Below are 15,765 nucleotides of genomic sequence, written 5' to 3' on the forward strand. Positions count from 1 at the left end.
ATCAAATTGTCTCAGTTGATATTCTGCATCAAGCCGGTGTTTCCAGTAAAACCTCTTCGCCTTTTGTTTGGATACACTCAGAAAGGTCTCAAGCCGACGGAAGCGTGATAGGCATCTTGTTGTGTTATAATTTGAGATAGAACAAGGAAGATAAGCTTTAAGTTTTTCTCTAGTGAAGACATTGCTGCTGGTATAGTATGAGAGCTTGTCGAATCTCGAAAGCAGGCCAGCGTGGTGCTTTTCAAAAGATCGGAACGAATCAATAAACACTCGATTCCAAACATGATTCATACATCTGCTTCTGGATCCAATCCCAATTCAAGAGCATTAATGAGATTTTCCAGCATGGCAACATTATCCGACCCATTGTCCAAGGTAATGCTGCTGATTTTGTGACTGATAGAACGTTTGCTGAGGCATGCTAGCAAAGCAATCTCAAGATTATCGCCTGTGTGTCGCGATCACTCATGTCTATGAAATCAAGTACGTGTGTCTTTTGATTTCTTCAAGCAACCACGGCATTCCTATCCAAGCGTGACTTCGTTTTCAAGTTAGGGCCGAGTGTTATCATGACGGCCAAATAGCTCTTTTGGCCTGCAGACGTCCACATGTCTATCAAGATGTTGAAATTGAAGGAGTTTCGTGAAGTGTGCTTCAGTTGCTTGCTGAACTCGTTTTCATAGTCTCTCAAAATTCTGGCAAGTTCCTTGCGCGATGAAATGATTGGTCGATGAGCTCTATTGAGACTCTGCAGATAGCGTCTCATCAAAGGCCCTCGACCCGGCTAAACGGTATGAAGCCTTCAATGTACGCACGGAGCTAAATCGTTGAGAGCCCAAAATTTGACAAACCTTTTGGTCAAAGGAATGGATCTGGGAGAAGTTGAACGAACTGTGGAGAAAGAATGTACCGTTTCTTCATTTCCACTCAAGGCTTTGCTGAATAATGTAAAGTCATGGTTGTGCTTACGCTTGAGATGTCTAACGACATTAGATGACGTGGGATTGCCCTGTAGAGTAAAGTCTTGCCCACACTAACCAAATTTACATACGACATGAGGGCTTTCGTCCTTTACTTTCGTAGCCCAACTTCCGTATAAAGAGGAAGAAAGCCACGAATCAAACTTTCTTCCCATATTCTCTTCCATTCTTCCTTCACTTGAACCCAGATTCAGGTACGACTTACTGAAAGGATTCATGGAAAACTTTGTGAAATCAAAACCAAACTTTTCTTTGAAAGCCTGTTCAGAATTCATGTGTTCATTCAAAGGCAATGCTTTTTTAGCATTGGCCCTTCCGTGCTCGCCTTCTGACTCGCAAGAGCTGGTGAGGTGATGATAGTAATTAGGTTCAGCAGAAATGTGGTTCTATGAATTAGTAGCATAAGTCCAGCTCTCCGAGAGTACAGTGACAATCTGCTGAATCGTACCAACTGATGCCCTCTGCAAAGGACGATTATTCATCACTTGAGAAGCTATAGGCCCATCTGCACTAGTCGCACGCGGAATTTGCACAGATTGGGTAATTCTTGCATCTACCAGCTCAGGTAAGCATTTGTCAATGGTTTGAACACCGGTAAAACTCGATCTATCATCCGTCGTCCTTTGTTGGACCTGTGAACTTTCTTTTGGTGGAGAGGTAACCCCTTCATTTTCGGGTGCGTTATTCAATGCATGAGTAGAAAAGCCGCTTGTGTTCGACTCATCATCGCTTGTTTCACCCACCCCATTGATCTCGTCCACTTTACGATTTGTGTGAACAGCATTAATGCTGCTAATAACACAGTTTTGGATAATTTGTTGTTGTCAACATTACCGCTTGGTTACAAGCAGCAGAAGCGCATATGCTAGCATTAGATGAAATTGACGAAGAAACGAGCGTGTATTTTTCTTCAAATGGAGACGCAGACGGAAATTTCAGCTCAAGCAGCTCCGCAACTCTCACTTTCAGTACGCTTCTTAGCACGCCCTGGGTTGCAACCACCTTAGATCCTCTTAGGCTTGACAACCGGTCACGTAGTCCCTGTGGGTGGTGGTGCGAGAGCGTTAGACCAGGGAGCAACTTATCTGGTTGTCGTAATTGTAATGCTTATGGCAATCATAGCCACAGGAAAAGATGTGATTAGGTTTTTTTGAGTGCTTTCCAAAAAACAGTAAGCAATAAATCCATTATACACATTTCTAATACAATATGCACCTAATCATTCCTTTGAATTGATTCAATAATTCTTTGACACTTGGACATCAAATTTTTTTTAAGACGACAGAGCGGATCTTTGGCTTTAGGCTTTGAATAATCATGGCATAATACTGTTCGCGGTGACTGGATGTGCGCATAGCTGCTGGATTTTCCGCCCAGATTTACGCCTTCTGGCTTTCTCAGGTGTCCTTACGGAACTATGGAACCGACTCGGCAGGCACGAAATCTTCAGCCATAATCAAATACGACAATAGTTTTTTCAATGTGAGTCCTTCTCTCTCTAAATGACAAGCGGCGACTGTCGTACCGACGAACTTGTCTATATAGCGCTCCCTCACTCGAGGAATTATTAACAATGTGACTTCGTCGGTGGAGACCTACTTTCGGAGTTCCGATACTAATCTTCGGAGAACTAATATTGATTTTCGGTCATACATATATATATAATATATATACGTCCTGCCTAGTTCCGATTTGTTGCAGAAATCGAGATATGGAGGACTGTAATGAGCGACAATAACCCACCCGCTCCTATCGTAAAAGAATTTGAGATTGGCAATGAAAGTAGGAACGACTCCAGGAAAGAATTAGCAGCTGAAGCCAATGACGAACAACTATTCAGTATCTACTCCAATAACGAAAAAATGTGTCTCATCATAATCGTCTCAGTGGCCGCCTCCTTCTCTGGATTTGCATCCAACATCTACTACCCTTCATTACCAAAGATCGCAACCGACCTATCTGTCTCTGTAGAGCTCGTAAATCTCACCATAACATCTTACATGATATTCCAAGGCCTCGCTCCGACCTTTTGGGGGGCTTTAGCTGATGTGAAAGGACGACGAATCACTTTCATATGTACTTTTCTGATATTCTTTGCTGCATGCGTCACTCTTGCAAATACTCGAAATTACGGCACCTTAGTGGGTGTGAGGTGTCTACAGAGTGCTGGGAGTGCTAGCAGCATAGCACTCGGCGCAGGTGTCATAGGCGACATTACCACGAGATCTGAAAGAGGAGGATATATGGGAATCTTTCAAGCTGGATTACTGGTTCCCGTGGCCGTCGGGCCAATCATCGGAGGTGTGCTTGCCGAATCCTTAGGATGGAGATCAGTCTTCTGGTTCTTGGCTATATACAGTGGTATCTTTGTGACTTTTCTTGCTTTAACGCTGCCTGAGACTTTAAGATCCATTGCTGGGAACGGCTCATTTTCTGTCCACGGTGTCTGGAAGTTTCCGTTAGAGATATACCAGCGCCGCTACCTGAAGCGGAACCCTTCTGAAAGTATACAAACAGAATCACGATTACCACCGAAGAAGTCTATCGATATTTGGGCCTCTTTGAAAGCCCTCTTCGATAAACGTGCTAGGCTTGTGATCGCATTTCTGGCCCTATACTACACCGTTTGGCAGATGACCATCACCGTTCTTTCAACTTTATTAGAGTCAACTTACAGGCTGGATGAAACACAGGTGGGACTTGCATTTATAGCAAACGGTGTGGGTTCGATGTTGGGATCGTTGACGACCGGGAAACTATTGGATAAGGATTATACAGCCATGAGTGCCAAATACGAGGGGAAAGAGGACGAAATGCCATTGGATCAGGTGCGACTTCGGCTTATGTGGATATGGAGCACATTACAGATCTGCTCTGTACTTCTATTTGGTTGGACGTTGGATAAACATATCCACATAGCCGTGCCCACTATCTGCACTTTTTTCACAGGGTGGGCAGCTATGGCCATTCAAAGTACAGTTTCTACCTATATGGTTGACTTGTTCCCTAACGGAAGCGCCTCGGCTTCGGCAGCCGTCAACTTAGCGCGCTGCCTATTAGGTGCCGGTGGTTCAGCGGCAGCTATGCCTATTTTAGATAGCATTGGAATAGGCTGGGGGTTTACGATGCTTTCTGCCATACTGTGCGCAGCGCTTGTACTAATTATTGTACAAGTGCGCTTCGGCCGCAAGTGGTGCAGCCAGTATCGGGAAAACGAGACCCAATCTGCTGAAGGCTAATTCTGTCAGATCCCTGTCCTGTCTCTTGCGTCAAGAGTTAGAACCCAGCGATCATGGTCAAGTGTGATGAGAAGATTGAGTTACAGAACTAACAAAAATCTAGGAACTTTCACAACCGTTGGTATCGCTCACACATACGGCACATACAGTGTTTCGAGCTACAAAAAATATGCGCAGCCACTTATTGATAGGCTATGAGAAGTGGGGGTGGGGCGTTGTCTTGTCTCCTTCAATGGGGGAGAAAAGACTTTGAAAAAGCGTGCCAAACATTTTTAGGTTAACGATCAAGCAATGAACGAAAGATAGTAGCATAGTAGAAAGTTAAGGGAGGAGAAAAATTTAGCAAATAGCGTCTGGGGAGCTTGATCGTTAACTTCTGCGTATACTTAAATGCTGTGTTATGGCAGTTAAAGGAGGGACTTGTTGTACTTTCAGCTGACTCTAGGAACGAACACCCACACTAACGAAAAATGTGTAGGTACGGGTTCGATCATGTTACAAAAAGTGTTGAAAAAGCCACTGCAAACTTCAAAGCACCCACACCCCTAGCAGTCGCAGAGTTGCCAAATAGTACATTGGCAAAGAGTATTTTGAATTATGCGACTGAGGAATTACCACTTCCTGTGTTGAACCATTCACTCAGAGCCTATCAATACGGTGAGGCCATTTTGAAGGATCAGTCCACCGAATGGGCAATCGATTCCGATGTTTTATTTTCGGCGTGTTTGCTTCATGACATTGGCACTACGGAAAAGAACATGAATGTAACCAAGATGTCTTTTGAATACTACGGAGGTGTTAAAGCAAGAGAACTTGTCCTCAAGAAAACGCATGGCAACGTAGAATTCGCAGATGCCGTATGTGAGGCAGTTATTCGTCATCAAGACCTAGGAGAGTCTGGCTTTATAACAAAGCTAGGGCTTATTTTACAGATCGTGACGGTTTTAGACAATTTGGGCAAATATACCCACCTTATTCACAGAAAGACTCTTTCTGCTATCAACAAGCGGTATAGTAGGGAAAATTAGAAGCATTGTTTTGCGGCAACCATTGAAAAGGAAAACAAAAGGAAACCTTGGGGAAATACCAGTACTTTGGGTCCAGAATTCAAAGCTGGAATTCTGGGTAATAACTTTGAATATAGTGAGTGAATGAATTGGTAGCGCTTGTGTGATCAATCTGAATGTGTTGCGACCAGTGGCCTCTATGGCGCTTTGTGTAAATACAATTGTGCAACTACTATCATCGAATGCAACTGAATGAATAAATCGCCAGCCCTTGTGTGAGTAACCCATCTATTTTGTGCAATGTTTACCTCCAGTGTTGCAGTCCGTGGCCTCATTGGTGGTCTAGATTTATATACCAGAATTCTTCTAGAAGAGGCCCTGAAGAAGCCTTTGCATAATATATGTTTTGACATCCAATTTCTAACTTGTATAACGTATTTTTCAACCAGGATAAATATTCTATGAAAGATGAGGTGGACGTTTGAAGCAACAAACCCACAACAGTAACTGAAGCGAGCCGGTTTCCTAACCATTTGTGAATTTTATTCCTTCTCATAGATTGTGCAATTACCATCATCACCCAGGCAAGTTCTCATTCTTCGCATGTAATACATGCGTCTTATTATTGCCTATTGCGTGTTAGTCAAGCAGGACCATTTCGAGGGGGTCAACTAGAACCGTTCACTACACCGTCTAGTTCCATCGTGACGCACAAAATTGTCCGATATCACCGCGAGATGCCCAAAAAACCCATTTGCAACTGATAGATAACCTGTGCCTTCCTTTTTTTCCCTTGGTATTTTAAACTTCTTGCATATCCGTTCATAACGACGCATCAGGGCTATTGAAGTCGTCGGTGTTGGACTTCTCTTCGGAACCAGTATGAATGATCAGTAAGGCTCCAAGATTATCTAAGGCCCAACGAGATGTGGTCGACGTATAGAGTCATTGTGTAGAAACAAGATGGCTCATACCTTCTTTTTCGTATGTCTTATTCGACTTTTCAGTTTTCTTAACCACATGCAACGTAACCATGGAAGTCGATAGTTAGTACTTAGAAAAATCCAAATCAGGGCTCTTCGTATTTCGTGTTGCATTCGACGTAGGTTAAAAGACGACGAGGCGCTGCCGGACATGATGTAGAATGCAGGTTCAGAGGTTCTAAAAATGCTCCAGACTAAGCCTCTGGTGAAAATGACAAAGCACGGATTTCGGCAGCAGTATGTGTTGGTGTGTCCTGGCCAATGCGCAAAAATCAAAGTTTTCCGGAAACTATATGTGCGAACGGCTTTTGGGATGAAGGAAATTGAGGCGGTTCGTTTAATTTATCTCGGCGAAAAGACTTGGGCATCGAATGAGTGAAACTCCGAAAGAAGCCCAAATACAATGAGAAGATCGGTACTGGTCTTTTGCATAGCTTCGCTATGTTTGGCATTGTTCCTAGGTGCTCTGGATATAGTAATCTGCATCACCCTGTATGACACTATTGGCGAGAAATTTAAAGACTACAGCAATGTAGGTTGGATCATGACTGGCTACAATTTGCCCAATGCTCTTTTCATGCTTTTGTGGGGGAGACTGGCGTCACTCTTGGGCCTCAAGAGCAGCTTGGTAATCTCGATAGTAATATTCGAACTGGGGTCTCTACTGGCGGCGGTGGCCAACTCGATGGGGATGCTCATAGGAGCAAGAGTCATAGCAGGTTTCGCCGGGAGCGGAATAGAATCTCTTGTGTTTGCGGTAGGAACATCGATGGTAACGGAGAAACACAGGGCCAGGGTCATAACGATTCTCGGTATCGCGTACATGATTGCAGAAGGCGTGGGACCTTTTATAGGCGGCGCCTTTGCAGAGCACGTTTCTTGGAGATGGTGTTTCTACGTGAATCTTCCAGTCGGGGGAGTAGCACTGGTCATTCTCTCTTTGGGTTTCAATCCAACCGGCAATACGCCGCGACCTGCCATTCTCAAAATTTGGAGACAAGCGAAGGCTTACAAGTACAGAAGAATTCTTCACAGAGAGTTTTGGTTTAATGTTTTCGTGCTGTTGTTCTTCAAGCTCGACATTATGGGTCTAATATTTTCATCCACAGGCTTTGCCCTCATCATGTTGGCTCTCACCTTCGGTGGAAACAGGTTTGCATGGGATTCTGGATCAATCATAACAATGTTCGTTGTGGGAATCACTTTGCTGTTATTCTTTTTGGTATACGATTTCTGCCTACTTCCCTGGATAGGGAGACAAGCTCGTCAAAGATCGGCTAACCCATTGATATCTTGGACTATGGCCTCCAACTCTGGCATTCTGACCAGCTCATTAGCCGGGTTTTTCAACTGTTTCGCCTTTGAGCTGCAATCTATCTTTTTAGTGCAGTACTACCAGCTTGTGGTCAATAAAAAACCAACACTAGCCAGCATCCATCTATGGCAGATGTCTGTTCCAGCATTGATTTCGGTTGTCGTGAGCGCTTTCATAAACGAAAAATTCGGTATTGTGAAGCCGCTTATAATTGTGGGTACTACTTTGGGCTTCATAGGATCTGGTCTTCTCACGCTTATCGACAGCAATACCCGGCTAGGTGCATCGATTGGTTACAGTATGCTGGCCGGGGCGTCTTTTGGGGTGGTGTATCAATTAAGCTTGATCAGTTGTCAACTGCAGATAAACTCCAACGATATTGATTATCACACCAAATTCATCGAAGTAACTGCCTACAACACGTTTCTAAAGACCTTGGGATTTGCATTTGCAGGAATTGTGAGCACTACTATCTTCGGGATTTCTCTCCACAATTTTACCGCAGGATCATCTGAAATTCCCAAATTCGGGAGCACGGAGGAGGTCATTAGTTACAGAAACCACCATTTCGATGGTAGGGACTCAGAACTCGGACAGCTATTAGCAAAATCTATCCGTAACGTTTTCCTTTTCGCTTTAGGTTGCAGCGCGTTATCTTTCGTCTTTTCCCTGCTTACTTCTAATAGACGCACAAGGACAACGGCCGATGAGAAGAATGAAACAACTGAACATAAAGGCAAAGTTTGAAACACACGCATGCCTGCTACAAACAACAATAACAATAACAACAACAATAACAAAAAAAGACAAATGCTTTAGACATCCTGATACTCTTGGTATCATCCAATAAATATTATACAATCTACGTCGTTTTAACATGAAATTACAATCACAATTTGACCCGCAATATATGGTGATGATTTGCGCCTTGACTCGTCTCTTGCGCGTCCTCTTTGCTCCTGTCCGAATTTTGGATCTTGCTCCACCATTTTTAACTAAGCCATACCTACGCCTGCACAGGTGAGAGTGTTTCCCGCTCCAAGTTGATTCAAGATCAAAATCAACTATCCTCTGTATGTCACAGCAAGTCATTGTTTCATTGTTATCCGTACCACACATAAGCGATATGACCACAAAATGGAAGTAAATTTTGACTAACTGGTCAAGTTCATTCTGTAGTGTAGTTTGAGAAGTCTATGACTCTTGTGCCAACCTTTTCCGTGAAGTACCTATCATGTGTAGTTGCAATGATAATCCCCGGAAATTTAAGCAACGCTTCTTCAATAGCTTCTAAGCTCGGGAAGTCAATATGGTTCGTAGGTTCATCTAAAATAAGGATAGAGCATTTCCTCATGATAATTTGACAAAGCTGTGATTTACGACGGCACCCGACACTCAAATGTTTTAAAGGACTTTTTAGATCGTGCCACTTATAGATGCCAAAGTCACGTAAATTACGAATTGCCGTCTGCCTTGATGCCTTGATTTTAGGATCTTCTTCCAACAACTCTACTGGAGACTTGTCTAAAGGAAGGTTTTCCTGTTCCTGATCCAAGAAACCAACAACTGCATTCCCACTAATAGTAACTAATCCACTGTCGGGTTGAGTATGGCCCATGAGAATCCGATTTAAAGTTGTTTTACCAGAGCCGTTCGGCCCCTGAATGATCAATCTTTCACCTTTCGTCAGCGTAAAAGATACGTTGGAAAAAATCTTCTTTTCGTACGATTTCGATATGTCAGTTACAGTTATCCCCAAAAGAGAGCTTAACGCAGAAAGACCATCAAAATCGAAGGAAACTTGAGATCTATCTGGGATGACTTCAACTAAATTGTCATTCAGATGGTCAACTTTATCAGTGATCTGATTAACTAAACCCATAATCCCCTTCTGAGCTCTTTGCTCTTTGTTATTATAACTCAGTTTATCTCTATCTGACCCAGATCTAACAATTCGTGACTTAACTTTCGATTGAGCTTGAACAGCCTTGGACTTCAGTTTTTTGAGCTCCTTATCTTGAAACCGTCTATCTTCAATAGATCTTTGTCGTCTCTTGTTTTCTTCTTCCAAGTAGTGTTTGTAGCCACCTCTGAAATGTGTAAACTTTTTGGTATATGGGGATAACTCCGAAATGAAATTTGAAACTCCATTAATCAAAGCACGGTCGTGGGAAACCATTACAACAGCGCCCCCAAACCTTTTCAGAAAAGACTCTAACCATGCAATTCCTTTGTTGTCCAGGTGATTTGTTGGTTCATCCAGCAAGATGAAGTCAGGGTCCAGAATGCTTAGTGCACAGAGAAGAGTTTTGGTCTTCTCACCACCACTTAGAGACTTGAAAGCACGATTCAATACTTCTTTGTCTAGCCCAATGTGAGAAAATTGCTTGAATATCTCATGCCCGCCCAGAGAGTTGAGCTCTTGGAGCCACTCCTGTGAGAAAGGCTTCAAGGGTAATTTTAAAAACTCATTAATCTCATCATCGTACAATGACCTGAGTAACACTTCAATTGCCTGTAAGTTCCCATCAACTTCTTCAAAGTGTTGAGGAAGGAAACCAATCCTACCTTCAATTTCAATGGACCCAGAATAAGGATAATCATCAACCCCGGCTAAAAGACTGAGAAAAGTAGTTTTTCCGCTCCCATTCTCTCCGACTATAGTCACCTTGTCACCATGCGATACTGAAAAGTCCAGATCCATAAATAAGGTTTTTTTATCAAGAGTAAGATCCAGGTTTTCGACGATCAGCTCGGGAGACTTTCCAGTAATTAGTTCGCGATAGTAGATACCATTTTTGTAAAGTTGCTTTATTTGTTCTCTGTTGATAGTGGATGTACTCTCTTCGCTTAGCATGCTCTCTAATGATTCTTCTTGAATCGTTGGTTAAAATGAGAGCCTTGATTCTTTACTCTCTTTTATAACTCAACAAATGAGGGTTTGAGCCCTCGGCCGACGGCGATCTTCGGCCGGAGTACTGAAGGGAACGTCAAATTAATGTTTTATTTCCATTGCAGGATTTCGAATTAAGAAGACCGTGTCACATGTACATTTGAAATCGATGTTTACTTCTCTCCAGACCAAGCGCTTGAAAAAGTTCCATCTTCGGCTCCTGGGTCTCTCAACGCCAATGTCGTGGGAAGATATAATAGAATTGCATCAGCGTCTCTTGTACACTGTGAAGTAAAAACTGATGCACTTTCGAACCTGCAAAGGTAGTTTGGCGAGGAACTTCCTTCGTCATTGACACTTCCATACCCTTTCAAGCTGCTTCCTCGAGTAAGTCAAGAAAAGCTTTTACAATAATAAGGCATACCTGTATAGTCTTGCTACGTAATTTCAAAGTACTGTTCACGCAAATGGCTTCGTTTCGAGAAATTTACGCTTTAAGCTGGAGCCAGGACTCAAGGACAAAAAGGGTTCGCAGCTAAGATTGAGCTCGGTTTACATACACCATAGTCTCAAGGCACACTTCAACAAAACGGCGCCCCTCTCTCGACCTTTATAAGTATTGCCCCGGCAATTCGCATAGAGTCGGCACGAATACATATGCTCTGAGCTCAAATTGTATGAAATTTGACAAAGTAGTCCATTGAGGCAAGATATACGTGAACACGAAGCCTTCGAGCTTCCCCCCTGCTGGCATGCCAAGGCTGAAGATTGTATAATCATAACTTAACGCTGATCTTTCCTTATGGTTTTTCAATTCTACTTCAGGTCCGAAATTGAATGAAGAGTGTTGTGTTTTTTTTCTGTATGATTGTCATTCTGGGCCGTTACAAGTAGTCTGCACAATTCTTCATATAGTACAGCTGTATCAAATATTACCCACGTACCCACGACATTTTTGTAAGCTTATGACTTTGACCATTTATCCTCTTGTCACGGCAATAGCATCCGCAAAAGCTGTTTTCAAACACTGAAAGTCCTCTAGTCCAACGCTAACTCTTACAAAATTAGGATCAGCTCCGAATTTAGACGAGGCTTCGAGTTCGAAGTGATGCGCCAGGTGAACATAGGGACATGCCAAGGTAAAGTTTGTGCCATTCGAAGGCCCTTTGTAGACTCCTAGATTATCGTAAAACGTTTCGGCATCTTTCTCATTGTAAAAGGTTAACGAAAGCATACTTCCATAACCACCCTCTGGACTACGAACGGCATCGTAGTTTCTCAAGGTCTCCTTGGAGCTTTGGGATGGATAGTACATCTTTTTGAAGAGTTTTCCCTCTTGCGGTAGGAGCACCTCATCAACGAGCCTCCTTGTGTTCTCGTTCGTTTTCATTGTCCTTTGAACAAGATCCCTTGAGTTTTCTTCAAGCACAATCGCATCTTGAAGCCAAAGAAGTTCTTCGAACTCGCTACTCTCAAAATAAGTGCGAGCAAAACTGTACCACCGAGACAGTGGATTGAGTAGTATTGAACCCCCCATGACATTGCTGGAGCCACTGAAGAGTTTGGTGAGAGAGGAGCAAACAATATCAGCGTAAGGTAAAATATTCATGTTCAGACCCCCAATAGTATCGTCAACAATAACACAGAACCCATTTTCGTCCGCAATGTTTCTCAGTTCTTGAAGGTCCGGTATGTTTAGCATAGGATTGGAAGGGGCCTCTAAAAAAATGCCCAAGATACGATTTTCTCCATTCCTCAAGTATTTTTTTAACTCGGCTATATCCCTGGAGTCACCAAACCCAAAGAATTGGCATTTACCAAATTTCTCCATGATAACTTTGGTATCTTTGAAAGGAAAGCCAAAGACAGCTGCCGTGTCGCAAAAGGTTTTGCAAGTTTTACTCACCGGTAGGTGCCCAAGGCTTTTGTTGCATTCCAGGAATGTAAGCAATTTGCGGGTATTGAAGATCGAAGACATACCACTGGATACTAGAAACACGTCTCTAAAAGGATTAATCGGGATCTTACCTTCAGAGCTTTTTTTTCCCAAAGGCGAAGTGTGGTTAGTTGCCACTCTCATTTTCACCTGACTCGTGGCCTCTTCTCCATTTTTCTTCAACACAGCAATACCTGCCTTCTTGAAAAGAATTGGACTTGGCTTTGATTCTGAATCCGCATCTTCTAGGCATTCATTAGTAAGAACCGCTAAACGACTCGATACGCATTCGCCCGTCAGTTTCCAATATTCTTTCACGGTTTCGAATTCCTCGTCTAAGGCGAAAACAGCAGCTATCGTTACAGCGATCAGTGGAGTGCCATCGTCCGAAGTATCACTCAAATTAAAAGTTTCAGACTCGAGGAAGGCTCTACTCTGGGAGCCGTGTACCGACCTCACATATTCCAGACATCTTGAAGCGCACTGCAAAGAAGGAAAAGGGCGACAGCCTTCTGCTTCGCGGTCGAATTTTTTTTTCAAACGATCGCAAAGTTCTTGTATGGCAGGTTGAGGAAAATATCTAGGGTATCCAGTCACCATTTTATTGACAAAAACTGGGTTTTTCTCCACGTACCCCACAGCAGACTCCCATGTAGGAATACCGAACGACACCGCATAGTCCAAATTGCTAGGAAGAGGTTGGCCAAAATGAACTTGTGTCATGTTGTTTCTTGGTGTCAGCTTCGCTAACTGAGCATTTTGTAGTTCGCTACATTTTTCTCGAAGAGCAGTATATATACAAGCTCAGGATAAGGCATGTATTTTTGAAAGTGTTAGTGTGGCTCAATTTAGAGAGGCAGGAAGTTGTAACGGGGCGGTTTTGTGACTCGATAGTTGCCCGAACTAAAATCTTCAGCAGTCTCGTTTAGAAACTCGTTTATTTTGAGTTTCGTGAAAGCAGATGGTATATCAGCCATATGAAAAGGGTGCATCCCTCATGTGTTAAATCCGCGCGATAGCCATGTCTTTGCACTGTTGGGTAGATGCCACACTATTGAAAGGTTGTCTGTCTTCAGAATCCTTTGATACAATAATATCGCCACTTATGCAGTTTAGTTATTATCGCCTCGGGTGACTAACCGTCTCGAGCTCATCTCATTAATTAAATTGGCAACAACATAGGATTGCCTGCCGGCGATAAAGTCCGGACTTAGCATATCGTGTTGCGCGACATCGATAGATGCCTTCACTCTGACAAGACAAAATACAGCTTTCTGCTCTGCTCCGTCAAAGTCAAGACGCATCAATTGCAAGGATAAGCTGCTAAGCAGGTTCAGAAACTTTAGAAGAGATTATCGCTGGTTGAAAAAAGTTTGTGGTGGAACAACTAGGCATTACGATGGAAGTCAGGTGTAAATTCTTTAGGTACTCACTAAAGTCGCGTTAGGATTTCGCTCTTCCAAAGCTACCCAGTCATCATAACTGGCAATAATTCTCCATTATGGAACTTCAACGACGTTTCTCAGAAGTCGTTTAATTTCCCAAGAAGGCTAGTCTCTGGCATGCTCATTCTTGATTCATTGATAAAGCCTGAGCAATAAAAATAGGAAGCTTCCATTTTCAGGTTTTAAGAATAAGTTTCTTCAGCCACCAGACCTATTGCCAATGTTCGAAGATTAATGGACAATTCAAGTGTAGAAACAGCTCTGTCACCCAATTTTTCGCATGCAATAGATGATCTCACAATTTCGAAGCCTCGAAATACCCGCTTCGGCCCTTCTCAAAAGCTTTTGTTATATGATGGTTGCCCAGCACTCTGCATCCTTCAAAGTGAATTAAAATCGATGTAATTTTTCGTTCCGAAAAAGGTCTCTTCTTGTGAGACGTTGCATCACAGTGTGATGTCTAGGATTTTTTTGGAATTCTGGTCTCTGGTCATTATATCACGGCCGCGCTCGTAGTCCCTCAGCCAAAACCAGTCTCTCTTCAGCTTTACTTACAGGAGTTGGAAACGATTTTTGAATTATAATCATCCAACGAAAAAACAAGGTAAAAGAACCTAGTGCAAAGAGCCGTTTGGCCTCGAGTTCCGCGAGCTCACGTCAATGCTTCGCGAAACTGTATTTTTGGCGAGCCATGCACTCAATTCTTCCTCTCTTCAAAACTGCCCACCTGCGTCGAGTATAACTCACCTTTTTTGTCGCTTTGGAAGAGCCTAGTAGTCAACATAAAATGAGTACTGTTTTCTGATTCAGCTAAAGCTCGCCTGTAACGTTCATTCCGAGAACTTTGGCTGCTCGATGATATGTCTGTCGTACAAATGTTTAATTGAACAATGTGTTGATGTATCTAATGTATCATAAGTATATAGAAATAAAGATCTGAGAAGCGCAAAGTATACTTTGCTGAATGTCTATCTAGGGTATCTCCTTTCTCAGATCAAGGCCAAAGGAAGTGCCAGCAGCATTCCGAGGCCCAACCTGTTGGCAACACCTTCATAAGTCGAAACTGTGGCAGCTGCAGTCGAGTGGGCTAGCGAACTAGAAGTTGTGACCGGTGAAGTTTTCACTCCAGCGTTTGTGGTCTCTAGAGCTCCGCTATTTCTTTCTGAACTGGTGGTGTAAAGACCCGAAGCAGTTGGATTACCGGATCCTGATCCCGGAGCGCCCGAACCACTCAAAGTGGTTGGATTACCATTACCGGGCCCAGAGCCTGGCGAACCGGGTACACTTGAAGCAGTTGGGTTAGCGTTTTCAGAGCTAGAGCCGAGTGCGCCTGGTGCAACTGGTACACTTGAAGCAGTTGGCTCAACAAGTCCAGAGCTAGAGCCTGGCGCACCTGGTACACTTGTAGCAGTAGGGTTGGCAGATCCAGAGCTGGAGCTTGGAGTACCTGAACCACTCAAAGTGGTTGGAATGCCATTGCCGGGCCCAGAGCCTGGTGCACCTGGTACACTTGAAGCAGCTGACGCACTTGGACTTGCGTAATCAGAGGACGTGCTTAATCTATTGGCTGATGAAATAGCGGTGGTGAAACCAGTCACCGTGTTCCCTTCAGTGACAACAATCGTAGAGCCAGTTTGTGATGGTTGAGTAGTAGGAGCAGTCGCAGTAGAATCAAATGTGCTTTCGGTGTGTGTTGTCGTTACTGCAGATTCCGAATGAGCATTGCTTTCCTTCGCTGATGATGAATATGTCAAAGATGATCCACCACTTGTTATAACCGAGGGCTCTACCCGTGTACTGAAAGCTTGTCCACTAGACGACGTGTTCCGATAGTATCCGCCAACAGGGGTTTCAACGTAGTACACAGTCGTAGTGGTTGGCTTGCCGTCAGGTCCAGTCACAGTGGTCTCGCCGGTGGAGAAAGTAGAGGTGAATGATCCAGTCCATGGGGTGTACACAGTAGAGCC

The 15,765-nt window shown here is 43.5% G+C and overlaps 6 protein-coding genes and 1 pseudogene across 7 annotated transcripts, besides 1 other annotated feature; 3 read left to right on the top strand and 4 right to left on the bottom strand.

Annotated features, from left to right (window-relative positions):
• On the bottom strand, window positions 1–1,726 carry LALA0_S22e00100g (annotated as a pseudogene). Its single transcript is given in 3 exon segments — window positions 1–276; window positions 279–443; window positions 446–1,726. Coding segments are annotated over 3 exon segments (1,722 nt in total).
• Window positions 1–1,726: a mobile genetic element (relic copy of Rover hAT-like DNA transposon).
• Window positions 1,727–2,704: 978 nt separating this feature from the next.
• Window positions 2,705–4,219, top strand: LALA0_S22e00122g (LALA0S22e00122g1_1; the record flags this gene model as incomplete). The annotated part of the gene is made up of 1 exon (XM_022773831.1): window positions 2,705–4,219. The coding sequence occupies one exon, from the start codon at window positions 2,705–2,707 to the stop codon at window positions 4,217–4,219; it is 1,515 nt and encodes a 504-aa protein (XP_022631269.1).
• Window positions 4,220–4,689: 470 nt separating this feature from the next.
• Window positions 4,690–5,247, top strand: LALA0_S22e00144g (LALA0S22e00144g1_1; the record flags this gene model as incomplete). The annotated part of the gene is made up of 1 exon (XM_022774942.1): window positions 4,690–5,247. The coding sequence occupies one exon, from the start codon at window positions 4,690–4,692 to the stop codon at window positions 5,245–5,247; it is 558 nt and encodes a 185-aa protein (XP_022631270.1).
• Window positions 5,248–6,612: 1,365 nt separating this feature from the next.
• LALA0_S22e00166g (LALA0S22e00166g1_1) lies at window positions 6,613–8,271 on the top strand (the record flags this gene model as incomplete). Its single annotated transcript, XM_022775110.1, has 1 exon — window positions 6,613–8,271. One exon carries the CDS (start codon window positions 6,613–6,615, stop codon window positions 8,269–8,271), a length of 1,659 nt encoding a protein of 552 aa, XP_022631271.1.
• A 421-nt stretch (window positions 8,272–8,692) lies between these two features.
• Window positions 8,693–10,381, bottom strand: LALA0_S22e00188g (LALA0S22e00188g1_1; the record flags this gene model as incomplete). The annotated part of the gene is made up of 1 exon (XM_022775221.1): window positions 8,693–10,381. One exon carries the CDS (start codon window positions 10,379–10,381, stop codon window positions 8,693–8,695), a length of 1,689 nt encoding a protein of 562 aa, XP_022631272.1.
• Window positions 10,382–11,396: 1,015 nt separating this feature from the next.
• HSU1 (LALA0S22e00210g1_1) lies at window positions 11,397–13,076 on the bottom strand (the record flags this gene model as incomplete). Its single annotated transcript, XM_022775332.1, has 1 exon — window positions 11,397–13,076. One exon carries the CDS (start codon window positions 13,074–13,076, stop codon window positions 11,397–11,399), a length of 1,680 nt encoding a protein of 559 aa, XP_022631273.1.
• Window positions 13,077–14,787: 1,711 nt separating this feature from the next.
• Window positions 14,788–15,765, bottom strand: LALA0_S22e00232g (LALA0S22e00232g1_1; the record flags this gene model as incomplete). Its single annotated transcript, XM_022775443.1, has 1 exon — window positions 14,788–15,765. A coding segment is annotated over one exon (978 nt), but the record flags the coding sequence as incomplete, so codon positions are not given.

Source organism: Lachancea lanzarotensis, scaffold LALA0S22 (assembly GCF_000938715.1).
Source record: "Lachancea lanzarotensis genome assembly LALA0, scaffold LALA0S22, whole genome shotgun sequence".
NCBI classification, from domain to species: Eukaryota; Fungi; Ascomycota; class Saccharomycetes; order Saccharomycetales; family Saccharomycetaceae; genus Lachancea; species Lachancea lanzarotensis.